This window comes from Stigmatopora nigra, chromosome 17, assembly GCF_051989575.1.
Source record: "Stigmatopora nigra isolate UIUO_SnigA chromosome 17, RoL_Snig_1.1, whole genome shotgun sequence".
NCBI classification, from domain to species: Eukaryota; Metazoa; Chordata; class Actinopteri; order Syngnathiformes; family Syngnathidae; genus Stigmatopora; species Stigmatopora nigra.
The window spans coordinates 2,135,448-2,148,374 of NC_135524.1; the positions used below are offsets into that span (position 1 = coordinate 2,135,448).

At 44.9% G+C, this 12,927-nt stretch overlaps 2 protein-coding genes across 2 annotated transcripts; both read right to left on the reverse strand.

The window, feature by feature from the left end:
• Window positions 1–9,984: 9,984 nt before the first annotated feature.
• LOC144210441 (uncharacterized) lies at window positions 9,985–12,067 on the reverse strand. Its single transcript, XM_077737112.1, has 2 exons — window positions 11,921–12,067; window positions 9,985–11,740 (listed from the first exon to the last, which is right to left on the reverse strand). The coding sequence occupies exons 1-2, from the start codon at window positions 11,973–11,975 to the stop codon at window positions 10,344–10,346; spliced, it is 1,452 nt and encodes a 483-aa protein (XP_077593238.1). The 5' UTR covers window positions 11,976–12,067; the 3' UTR covers window positions 9,985–10,343.
• A 338-nt stretch (window positions 12,068–12,405) lies between these two features.
• Window positions 12,406–12,908, reverse strand: LOC144211051 (histone H3-like). Its single transcript, XM_077738057.1, has one exon. It carries the CDS (start codon window positions 12,820–12,822, stop codon window positions 12,412–12,414), a length of 411 nt encoding a protein of 136 aa, XP_077594183.1. The 5' UTR covers window positions 12,823–12,908; the 3' UTR covers window positions 12,406–12,411.
• Window positions 12,909–12,927: the final 19 nt, after the last annotated feature.

Consider the following 12,927-nt stretch of genomic DNA (forward strand, 5'->3'; position numbering starts at 1 on the left):
GCTCTCCTATGGAGGAAACAAAACAAAATGTCATTATCATGTCATACTACAACCATGATTTTATACAGGGTAGTATTTAACGACCAATATAGTATCCCTAAGATTGTCAGAATATGGCACGTATGAGTTAAAAAAGTACATTTAAATTTCAAGCACCTTATAGATTTCATGTTAGCCAATGATGAACTAGCACACTGGTGTTCAACTTAAGGCCTGAGGGCCAGATCCAGTCCGACATATTATTTTGTGTGAAATGGAATTTTTTATTATTAGAATATTTACTTTTTTAAGTTAAAATGAATGTACAAATAGAATATTGGTGGTTTTCTCCTTTTTTAAATATCAGCCCAAAAATTCATTTTCACTTCACAAAAACAACAACAAAGAAGGATATTTAGTCTTATGTTGTGTTTGTTTCTATTTAAAAACAAGACATAAAAAGACATTTTGAAAAATTGACAACAAGAAATTTACTATTACGACGATCCAGAAAATGGACGGGGATGTGTTTTTAAACATTTACTTGACTATCAATTCAAAAAGAAACCAAAAAGTCAGTCAATTTGTAACCATACCAACCAAAATGAAACAACAGCAACAATTCCATTCTCAATTTCAGTAAAGTGCAAACTGTTAGAAATCACTGGTCTGCGTATGACATTAACAAAACCCCCAAAAAAGTCTCAAATTGCTGAGTGATGTCCAGTCAATTGGGAATATTATGATAACATCCTCATTGTGTAATACGACTCTTTGATTGTCACTTCCGACATTTTCCCTCTCTGTGGACGCCGAGTGTTTTTGGCATTACCGTCCGATTCCGAAAATAACCCCGACAATAACGTGTCAGTTTGAGCAAGGAATGAACGTCTTTCCACCCTATCGAGAAAAGAAATTGGCTGTCCTCAAAAGACGATGATGCGTTGTTCTAAATCCTGAATTCCCAATAGAATAATAGCCTACATTGTCATTATAACATTATGACACAATAATATTGTGTTGCCCCCTTGTGCAAAAGTTAAATAGGTATATTCAGATGTTTTTTTTAAAGACAGCATATGAAATAAGGTATGTGTATAGATAATAAATGAATTGAAAAGGTCAATATAAAAACATTTATGATTCTTTCCTACAGGTAGATTAGTTATTGGGGGGGTACCACCATGCCAGTCCCATCCCCTTTGCCACCTACCTTGTGTCTAGACGAGAGGTTTTGCAATCTCTCCTTTGGGTGCCTAAATTCATTTGTATTCATTTGTCCTGGCAGTCAAAAACCGGATCCGTCAATCACAACGTGACTTGCTCGGCATGAAGAAGCCAGACAGACAGACACCCCGGCGTCCAGTCAGTCGGTTGGTCAGTCGGTCGGTCGGTCACTCAGTCACTCGCAGGCGCTGTGCCACTTGCCACTGGAACTCCGGCAAGGAAAACGACGAGCATGTTGACTAAAGCCCGTCAAGGCCGACGACGTAAAATCCCCGTGGACACAAGAGACGTTCGTGCGTACGTGCGCGTGGATATTCCCCAGTGTTTCATTCATTGAGACTGCTCCGCTACTGCTCTTGCTTTTTCCTTTCTCGCCTGCCTGACTGACTGACTGCCTGCCTTCCAGGGGGGGTTCGCTCCGAGTAAGGAGCCGTCCTCCCGTCGCTTTCCCTTTTAAACGGGGGCTCGTCCGGGGGTGTCGAGTTTCACGGCCCAGCGGTGGCGACGCGCAACTACTCACCCGAAAGCCTACCTCGTCCAAGCCGTTCCACGAAAGGGCCGAGCGGGCGTAGGTTTTTCTTCCGACCGTCGAAGAGGACACCCGTCTACCACCCGGGCAATTATTTAGTTGCGGGACAGGTGCTGCTACGGGGGCCCCAAAGTTGACAGGACGCCGCTGGAAAGGAAGTATTGGCGCCGTTTCCTGGTTCCTGTTTGGAATTGGTGATACCAACTGTCAACCTCTTGTGGGGGAGTTGACCTTGGGTGAAAGTTCATTGCTCCAGACCTGTCAAAAATTATTGGACGTCTTTTGACGTCAATATCATTATAATTGCCTAATGACAATAAAAGTATTTAATTCAATTAGGTCTGAAAGTCGGTGGGGCGCCAATTGGAAGTAAATACAGGTGCCTCTTGTTTGTTCCTCTGTGGACTCGGTGATACCAACTGCGTATCTTGCGTGGGGGGCGGGGGGGTGTTGCGGTGTCACAATCAATTCGGTTGTGGGAAATTAAGACAAAATGACTGGCAAAAAAAGGCCCCTTTTAGGGGTTTAAGAGGCTGACATTTGGGTGTTGACACTCACCAAGTGACAAAAGATGTGGCTTATTTTTATCTCGGTCATTGTTTTTTGTTGAAAGCTAGTCATTTATTTAAAGATCTCAAAGTCAAGTCTTGGCCAAGTTTAAGTGAGCAAAAATCAGCACACAAAAATACACAAGAATAAAGCTAAACAATGGCTATCAATGAAAGTATGCATGCAGAAGAGTCTACTTAAAAAGATGATGGTTATAAATGTGCCAGGTTACCAAAGAGTCATATGCACACATCAAAAGAGCCACATACAGCTCTCGAGCCATATGTTTCATACCCATGACCTATAAGAAAAAAACAAACAGCCAACTCTGACACTTAAACTCCAGAGACGCTAGAAAGGCCCGTTTTGGTCGCGTGTCCGTTCAGAAAACAACTCAGAGGTCACACCGGGTCAACCCGGCCCTAATGGACACAAGTCATTAATGACCCTTGACCCCCCTCCGGCCTCTACCTGCACACTCTTTGCCTTGTGTTTGGCCGCAGGCCGGGCTGACTCTGCCCCCTTTGGTCCAAATTACAAAGTGGCCACTGGCCGGTGCGTTCGCTGCCACCCATCGGAGCTTCTTAATTATGGTCGTTGGCACCGAGTCTGAAAGCTCCCTTTATCCCCCCCCTCACCCCCCTAGCGCTCCAGAAATAGCCCCCGCCGAGGCACACGGGCAGCCCAGATCAAACGATCCCCACGGGGAAGGGGTCATTACTGGAGCGCAGGGCGGACACAACCCAACGGGGACGGGGCCACGCCTAGAGGCTAAATTGCAGACTGGGCCCAAAGGGGAAGAAACAAGAGGGCTCTTTTATGAAAAGTCATCAGGGACATCGTTCAGGATTTACCTCGCACGGGCCGCTCAAGCTTTCTCACGCGCGCTACTTGAATTTTGATTTGGGGTCACGACATGTCGGGGTAAGGGTCTTGGGTGTCCCAGACTTAGAGGTGGCTAACATGGTAAAATAAATGTGAATTTGTGAGAGTCAAAACTGAGAGGGCTAGCAGCACCCGAGTTAAAATGGATTTGACGTCCACAACTGTCAGTGGCAGTGAATGAGTTAAAAAGCAACAAAATAATCCCCAGGTTTAAGGATATTGCAAAATATAGATTTTCACTATACTGGGATGCACTTTTTGGCTTTGGGTGCACCCATGTTTCTCATGGTTTATATTTATCTGGGTGTCACTACAATTACATAAGTAGCATGTCTGAAATTGTTCCCATGCGTCTAATCCCTTAAGTGAGGCAAATTGTGGCAGATTAAAACGTGACATTTAATCACATTTTATACACCATTTAAAGGAGCGGCACCAGGTTGTGGAGCTTGTCCAATTTGAGGCCCTCGGGGGACATAGAGGAGAGCCTTAACTTAAAGATATTTAAAAAAAACACTTTTTATCAATTTGCAATACCGCAACAACAAATCTCACAGTAGAGTAACACCGTCCAGGTCATGGAGCATCGAAGCAACCCCATGCTATCATTCCTCTGCAATGACGTGCCCGCCTTAGCATCTATCCGTTAACTTTTGACAGCAAATCCGTTCGGTACGGCACACAAATACCCACCTGGAAACTTTCGCCCACTCGTCAAAGCCAGATTTTTGATTGGCTGCCGAGCGTTGACGTAAAACAAGCTGCCGTCACGGGACAAATAAACACAGACGGTAAAAGACAGTTGCACTCAGTGTGCGTGGATGTGTTTTCATGCCGGAGGGGTGGTGGCGCTCCAGTGGACAGTGGCGTCTCTCTGGGTCACACAAGTGGGGCGTTCATGGCAGTAGAGCGCCGCCGTGTACGCCCAGCCCTCGCCGATGAAGACGGTGACACGCGCCCGTCACCTTTTAGCTAGCGGCTTTCTCTCGGTCTGTGGGCCGCGTTTGTATGCTAAATCCTTCCCCGGCTCCTCCCCCCACCGCCTCTGTCCTTCTTCGGAGCCCTGTCATTCGTCCACCGCAAACATTTCCAGTGCTGACACACCAGAGGCCAAAGCCACCCAGTGGCGGTGCCACAACCATAATGAGTATCTTCGTTTCTCATAATAATACCGAGGTGGGCGGGGCTTGAGCCCTTTTAAGGCTGGGGCTCTTAAACCTGCGTATGTGGGGGTTACAGTCAATTTCTGATGTTTGTTTGTGGCACCCAGTTTTAATTTTAAAGTGTTTTTGAAATTAGCATTTAATATATTGTATATATAATAGATTATTATATATTGCAAACATGAACTAAAGACCTATTCAAAATGCATGGTGTATGTCCACCCACGCATACCCACACACTCACACATCTCGGCTGTGTCGACACACTACATCTCCTGTACGTGGTCCACTGGTCCAGGTACAAGCTAACTTCCGCATGTTTTCCCTTTTAGATGCTGCCAACTTGGTCATTTATCAGTGCTCTTCAACGCTAGCCAAAAATGTGTCGACTTTGGCAGCGCCGCACCCCCCTTTCGCTACTTTGCTTGAACAGCGGATTTGGAAAATCCCATCAGAAATTGCAGCGTCAGGCTTGGAAATGGAACCATTTTGCAAAATGAAGCCTAGCTAATCAAATACTTTTTAAAAAGACAGCTAAATAAATCACTCTTGGAGGTCATAAAGGTCAACAACCATCAACTACAGGTTGTCCATGTCCTGAAATATCAAAGCAGCCCCAGACTATCTAACAATAACTGTATATTTGACTCTTGCTAAATTGCTATGGTGTTTTTTTAATGAAATACTGTATATTATGCTTACACCAGATGGAAGGAAGCACATACATTCCCAAAAAATGTTTACAGATATCACACTATGCTCATTAGTTTCTAAAAAGTGGACATGTTGGCCTCATATTTTGATTGACAACAATATTTTCGACCTGCATAAACTATTTCCTACGTTGCGAGAAGGCGGCGAAGCCAAAGCTGCTGAAAATCTGCGTCCAGATTCCAGCGATGCCTTGTGTAAAAGGACTTCATTATGCTCTCAGAATATAGACTAGACAAATATTTGGCTTGGTCATTATGATGCCGTATCCACTCCCCCGTGGTCCCACACCAGGCTCAGTGTTCTGCCTTCAGACCCCCCCCTCACCCCCTCTTCTCGGCAGAAGAAAGAGGAAGCCCGAGCCCCCCCGGAGAAACGACAACGAACGTCCGATTTATCGCGGCGTTCAAAACGGAGATTTACGGCCATGCCGGCAGGGTGTCGGCGCAGAGCGCTTTGGCCTCTGGGGACGCGGGGTCGCTTGCACGCCGCCGCGGTTCTGACATAATTCAGAAGTGGTCAGGAAGTGCGAGTCCCTCAGACCCCCACATCCCTCCAAACAGATGGTCTTTCATTCGGATGTCTCATATACTGCCCTCACTCCCACCTTCCTCCACTGCATTCCACCAATCGCTAGTGAGACACTTTTTCCCCCCTTCATGAGGAGGGCTTTGTATAGGACTAAAAAAGCACCCCCCCCCCCCCTTATTCCGTAAAGGTGTACGTCAAAGTTTTGTTGGAAAGTTATCACGTTCAAGTACTCTGTTCATCCCACCGGAGTTATTATTGGCTGCCAATGACGCTAATAGAAGAAGCAGAGTTCATCTAATGTTTATGTTTTTTACTAAATATGCAGTAAAATGGTTTGTTGGTTGTTTTTGAGTGTTTTTTGAGTATTTTGTACATGTGATTGAATGACTTTTACTTGAGGAATATTATTTGGCTCTCTTAATAATGTGAGGAGGTGTTTGTAATTGCCTCGTTAACCATCCCCCACCTGTGTATGGAAAGCCCGTGTTTTACTATGTCCTGAAGGGAGTATCATTTACTTTGGGGTGTGTTGTCTTTTTGTCGGTGTGGGTATTTGTCAACCCCCTTTTAGTTTGTTTCTTTGTTAATTTGATCCACTTTTAAGCAATTATAACAATGGGTTAGGGTTACAATTTTTAGGATACAATTCTTTATGTGGAAATCATTGACAATGATAGCTGTCCAATTAGCTTAAAGATGCTATGGATGTTCATCTTTCAGCGCCATTGACGGCACTATTTGTCCAATCCATTTTGACAGGGAGGGTCGGATGACATAAATGTGGCCCTTGAACTGACTAATCGGGTCTAGCTAGACCTGTCTCGATCTCAGATACCGGCCATTTTGAACGCAACACCATCTAGCGTAGACTAGCGTACAAGCACGAGGCCAGGTCCCTTTCCCCCGCCAATGATTTTCAGATGGTGGAAATGAAAGGAAATTGGTAGAATTTCCCTTTTTGACAGAAAGCGTCTGGCAAGGCGACATCCAACGAGGCCCGCTACGTGACACGTAGGCCCTATGCTAGCATTTTGAGCATTCTACCCACGACCACGTTTGGGGTCGCCAGCGCCGTCAGACTCCAAACACTGCAGTCCCTCAGCTAAAAACCCTCAGGACTTCACAATAAACATTTCATTTCCTCTGGCGGGCGATAGGAAGGCCTCTGTGATGTTAAAAAGGAGCAACGGAAAAATGCTCGGCGTTCAGCGTTTTTTTTTTCTTCTTCACAGCCGGCGGGGGGAGAAAAAAAATCTGAGCAAAGTTTGTTTATGTACATACACTATATATTATCTAACAGCAGAGTTGACTGGGTCGGACTCCAGGACGTAAATGGTGAATGCGTTAACTCATTGGCTGCCATAAAGCAACTTTAAGGTTAAGATTTGACCACGTAATAACAAATAATGCTAAGCTAACGTAGGGAAATCGTCATTCCTTCTGTTAACGACTCTTAAATCAACTGATTGCCTGCCAACATTAAGTGAACCATTGGAAAATTGCAGTGTTTTGATAATCGCCGACTCATAGTTAAAAACAGCCAAGGTCAAAGTGGATCAAATTTAGCCGCGTGGTGGCTAGCGGCGCATTTGCTAATCCTCCTCTTAACGTCACAATTATAGGAGCCGTCAAAGAGAACCTCAATCACCCTTTCATTCACGAATTAGCTTGTTTTTCTTCTAAAAATGTATTTATTTCATTCCTATAGCATAGTGGTCTCTAACCTGCGGCACTGGGGCCAATGGCGGTCCATGGGATGATATGTTGGGGTCCATGCTTGAAAAAAAAGATAGCTTTAAAAATAATAATAAAACCCATAAATTAAAGGGAAAAAGAAGAAAGAATGTGGGTTCAAAATGTATTGGATGTGCTAATGAGGTAATGCTAATGAGCTAATGAGTTAAATGAGTGCTCTGTAAAGGTAAAAAAGTCATAATTTATGCATAAATGGGTTAATATAGAATGTATGTATTGTTCAAAATGAAGTTGAAACACATTTTTTCCTATAATAATCTTATCATAGAGTCATTGGCTGCCATTGACGGTGATAAATGTCTAATTCATTTTGCATAGTCTTGCAGGGAACAAAAATCTATATAATTTGAACGATGTGGTGTTGAGAAACTAAAGCAAGATGGTGGAATTTGTTCTCTCCAGAAAACCATTCATTTTGGAGGATTATGATTTCGGGATTTTCACCTATTTGGGTTGGAAATATCTCATGGCTGATAAATGAGAGTTCAAAAGGTGCCACTCGCCAGGGTTTAAAAAGCAGCCTACGTTAAACCCAATGGAAGAATCAGTCTTTACACGGGATGAGGGATGGGGGGTGTGACGGGGGTGCCGTTGTACTGCTCATCGCTTGCTTTGAATGCAGCCTCTATGCGCCTGTGTTATTTCAAAGGCCGTCTATTTCGGTGCCATTTCCAGCGGGGCCCAAACATTTCAAGCGCTTGGCATGTTCGTTGGAGTAAAGCTTCACTGCCCGTTACGTCACAAAAGCACAATTCATGTTAAGCCGCTTTCCAAAGGGGCCACGCGTGCTCGTCCTTCTATTTTCTTTCGCGCTTCATCTTTCTTTTCCACCTATTTTTTGTCTGACATGCTTTTCCGACTCCTCATTTTTTGGGGGGGTAACCCCTCACTTTCCAACGAGCTGCCACCATGGGCTAAATGTGGAAAAAACATACCTGTCAATGTATACTTTTTTACATACACAAGGTGCACCTATTGATTGGGCGCCCCATCCACATTGGGAAAAAATTTAGACTTTTAAATGGGCCCCATTTGAGTGGATTTTTAAGCCATTGCAAGACATTTGTGCATTGATTCCACTAGAGGGCGCTGACACAGACCCAAGTTGTCCAAATTACTTCGGAGAAGTAGATTAGAATTGAACCTTGATCTCAAAATTGTGAGACACATGGGCAAACCACTTTTGTAATATTTCTCCACAACTTCTTGACTAGAAATGAAATAAATCAGCATATCTGAGGACATAAGGATACTCCCCCTGGTGGCCAAACTGTAGGCCTTGATGATCCCACAAATTATTAGCATAAAGCATGAAAGTTGTGGCCGCCAAGCATGAAAACTTTCAAGTGGTTTCCATTGCCATGCGAACGAGGACAGCAAACCAAAACTTCTGTCTCTGGACAGGAGGAAAATTAGTAGCTTTTGACGGGCGTTCCATATTTTTCACTCAGCCGGAGCAATAAATAGCCTTATACTATACATACACACAGTAGTATATACATATAAGTAGTGTATATTGAGATTATGTATGAGTTTCTCGTTATTCCGCAGCTGTGCATCTTGACGAGCGATTCCCGTGCACCCTTTTTTGACCCACTCAAGGCAACTTAATGACAGGCTTGTCTAAAGTTGGGAGTCTTGAACTTATCCATGCCTGGAACTCTTTTGCTTATTCATTGGCATTGACGGCAATAGACGTCCAATCCATCTTTGGGGATGAAGGCAAACAGCTTTTGGCCAGAGGAAGAACAAGTTAAAAGGCCACGCTTTCATGTCACGCTTCAATGAAGCCTTTTGATGAGGCCAGCGCGCCAAGAGCGGCCCGGCGAGGACCAGCGAGGCCCAGTGAGGCCCAGAAAGGCCCAGTGGGGCCCAGTTGGTCCCCCCTGATGGACACAGCGGCGCTGTTCTCAGTCTCAAAAGTCAGTGTGTCTTTTGGCGACTTGTTTGGATTTGCGCAGGAAGCGGAGTTAGCGCGTATCGTGATTCGTGAGGCGGCTATTTTACAGAGCAAAGGCCTCATTCAAAGGCCAGCATGTTTTTGCTGACCATTTGGACTGTCCTGAGTCTCTTTGGGGCACGGGTGTCCAAACTATTGCATGTCTAGTGTTGCCAGATTGGGCTATTTTCCTAAAACATGCATGTGAGCTTCAGCGATGACTTAAAATAGTCCACTGTTGTGAATTTGAGCATGAATGTGACTTTTTCTATATGTGTCCCGCAATTTGCCCGTGAGCAGTCTGGGGTCAGGGGTGCCTTCCTTTCGCAAGTGTGTGCGTGTCAACAGCGCCGCTCTCTAACCTCCATATGTCTCCATGTGAGTGTCAGTGTTGTGTTGTTGACCAAAAAAATCCATATTATAAGGCATACTTTCAAAGAGTGACCCATCTTAAAAATTGTTTTACATATCAGGCGCACTGGGTTATAAGATGCAGTAGTAGTGGTGGTAGTATTATTTTTTTGTGCTAGGACTACAACACTAAACCAGTACTAGTACTATAAAGTCTTAGTTTAAACGTTGACAGCGCCCCGGAGTGGCCAAGCAATGAAAATAGAAAAAAAAAATGTTAATTGAGAAAAGAAATCCAAAATTTACAAAATCATAATAATACTTACTTTGATTTTCTGTTTGCACCATTAATGAAAAACACAAGATTTTAATTTCACTGTAACCAAAATTGTTTTAATTTAAAAAGCACATAACATTATTACATGACAGCCTTAATACATACATAAATTGTATTAATACAGTATCAATATAAATAGAATAGTATAAATAAATAGCATGAGTATTCATGCAGAAGAGTCAAAATGACTTCATAAATAATGTTTCCTGATGTACACCACCAAAAAATGTAAGTATACTTACACACAATTTTACACACTATATTCATATTTACTCTGAAAAAAACTTTGCACAACAAAGAGAAACCATTCATCAAAATAACAATTTCCACAACCAAGATAGCCCAATTTAGCAACTTAGAAAATTAGCTTGAAGTTCTTTCTCAACTTCATTGATCTCTACTTTTCTCCCCAGGGCAAATATGTCGTTTGACCTGATCCTTCCGGAAGAAATTTTGCCCACAAACTGTACAAGAAGTGTGCGTTTGCACGTGCGCCCTAAACGTTTCCTTCCTGGGGAACTTTTTCCCGCAGACATTGCAGGCGAAAGGTTTGTCGCCGCTGTGTGCTCGGGTGTGACGCTTCAAGTTCCCCTGGTGGGAGAATTTTTGTCCACACACCGGGCAGGCGAAGGGTTTCTCCCCTGTATGCGTTCGGGCATGCGACTTAAAGTACCTCTGCGAGGAGAATTTCTTCCCGCACAGGGAACAGGTGAACGGTTTCTCGCCCGTGTGCCGTCGGGTGTGCGTGATTAAAGTGCGCCGGGCCGAGAACTTCTGACCGCAGACCAAGCAGGCAAAGGGTTTCTCTCCAGTGTGCGTGCGGGTGTGCGTTTTCAAATTAGCCCGCGTAGAGAAGCTCTTCCCGCAGTCAGCGCAGGCAAACGGTCTCTCCCCAGTGTGCGTCAGGGCGTGTGTGGCCAGCGTGCGGCTCTCGGCGAAGCGTTGGCCGCATGCAGCGCAGGCGAAGGGTTTCTCCCCGGTGTGGATTCGCGTATGCGTCCTCAAATTGGCTTTGACAGAGAAGCGCTGGTCGCAAAAGGAGCAGGCGAAAGGTTTTTCTCCCGTGTGCGTCCTGGCGTGGGAGACCAGGTGGACTTTTTGGAAGAAGCGGCGGCCACAAACGGCGCAGGCGAAGGCCTTCTCCCCCGTGTGTGTCAGCAGGTGGTTGGCTAATGTGTGCTTGTAGGAGAATTTGAGGCCGCATACAGAGCAGGCGAAGGCCTTCTCCCCTGTGTGTGAGACGGCGTGTCTTCTCAAGCTTCCCTTCTGGGAGAAACGTTGGCCGCAGACGGAGCAGTCAAAGGCTTTCTTCCCTGAGTGCGTGGAGGCGTGTCTTCGCAGGCTGCCCTTTTGAGAGAATCTTTGGCCGCAAAGGGAGCAGGAGAAGGCTTTCTCCCCAGTGTGGACCGTCATATGCGTTTTCCACAGGGATTTGTAGGCGAAGGTTTTACCACAGCGGAAGCATTTCCAGCTTTTGTCGTCGGATCGCTCATCGTCGTCGTCCGTGCCGGATGGCGACGTTATGTCGTCGTTGTCCGAAAGTGGAGCGAGAAGGCTTTCCGTTTCCACTACTCTTTGGTCCTGGGGTCCAGTTTTGTCTTCGCTCTTGAAAGGGGCCGACGTTATTGGCGACTCAGTAAAATCGGCCTCCGTTTTGATGGGGATTGAGCGTTCCTCTTCTTTTATAACCGGGGATTGTTGCAGGTGGTCTTCTTTTTTGATGGGAAAGACTTCTGTATCTTCTTCCTCTTCCTTGATGGAATGACAATGTGTTTCACTCGAGTCTGTAAGACACAAGAAGGCAAACTGGGATGGTTTGGAAAAAGAAGAATGGGAAGAAATTTCGATATATATTTATTGTTTTAGAGCTTTGAATGTGATTTTTCAAGCTACTTTTATGCTAGTTGTCAATTCATTTGTTGATTGATTGACAAATAGGTAACAATTTACATAAGTGATCGAACCTGCATTATGTAGAACTGGTTCCCTCAACCTCTGCTCGGATGCCATTTGAGACATTTTCAGCCAACAATCACAACGTTATTGACTTTAACTTGATCTTCTTTGTTAGCTTTGTTTCATGCTAAACTAAGCCGATGCACTATGATCCCATTTCAGCGGCGTATTGTGTTTTGTTTCAATTATGTAGAAAAGGCGGAAGAATTGAGATCATCAGGGCAATCAATAATACGATTTTAAATGAGTTCATACGGGGAAAAAAAATCAGTAAGGCATGTAAACACAAACACGGAAGTAAATGTACGGAAACCTCTTCTTCTGATTAGGCTCAAGCAAATATTGCCGCCTAGTGGCTGGAGGATTTCAAGGTAAAACACTATTTACCAGCCATCTTTAATTCAACTTGCTATTACTATAGCAAAGTGATATTTGTCATTTAGAAACATGTATTGTGGCTCTTAAAAGAGCCGTTTTGGTCGTAGTTGAAAGCAGTTTTTTAAGCTCTCTCCCCACGAATTCTGCGGGCCAACTGGATATCTTTAGGCATGATGGTCACTCGCTTAGCATGAATAGCGCACAAGTTAGTGTCCTCAAACAAGCCAACCAAGTAAGCCTCGCTGGACTCCTGCAGGGCCATGACAGCCGAGCTCTGGAACCGCAAGTCGGTCTTGAAGTCCTGGGCGATCTCCCTAACCAGACGCTGGAACGGGAGCTTGCGGATGAGGAGTTCGGTGGACTTTTGGTAGCGGCGGATCTCACGAAGAGCAACGGTACCAGGTCGGTAGCGATGAGGTTTCTTGACGCCGCCGGTTGCTGGGGCGCTTTTACGGGCAGCTTTAGTGGCAAGCTGCTTTCTTGGGGCTTTGCCGCCGGTGGATTTACGGGCTGTTTGCTTGGTCCTGGCCATTCTTGGTAGAGATAGTGGGTAAGCGTAGACTACTAGTGTGTATACAGGCGGACTCTGTCTTATATTTGGGTGAGTCGGACTTAATTGGTTCGTCTAAAAAGCCCG

Excerpts from the sequence above, each read along its gene's own strand:
- LOC144211051 (XM_077738057.1), bottom strand. The coding sequence starts at position 12,822 with ATGGCCAGGACCAAGCAAACAGCCCGTAAATCCACCGGCGGCAAAGCC.
- LOC144210441 (XM_077737112.1), bottom strand. The coding sequence starts at position 11,975 with ATGTCTCAAATGGCATCCGAGCAGAGGTTGAGGGAACCAGTTCTACAT. Across the intron at positions 11,741-11,920 it reads ACCAGTTCTACATAATGCAG|ACTCGAGTGAAACACATTGT; the intron begins GTTCGATCACTT and ends TGTGTCTTACAG.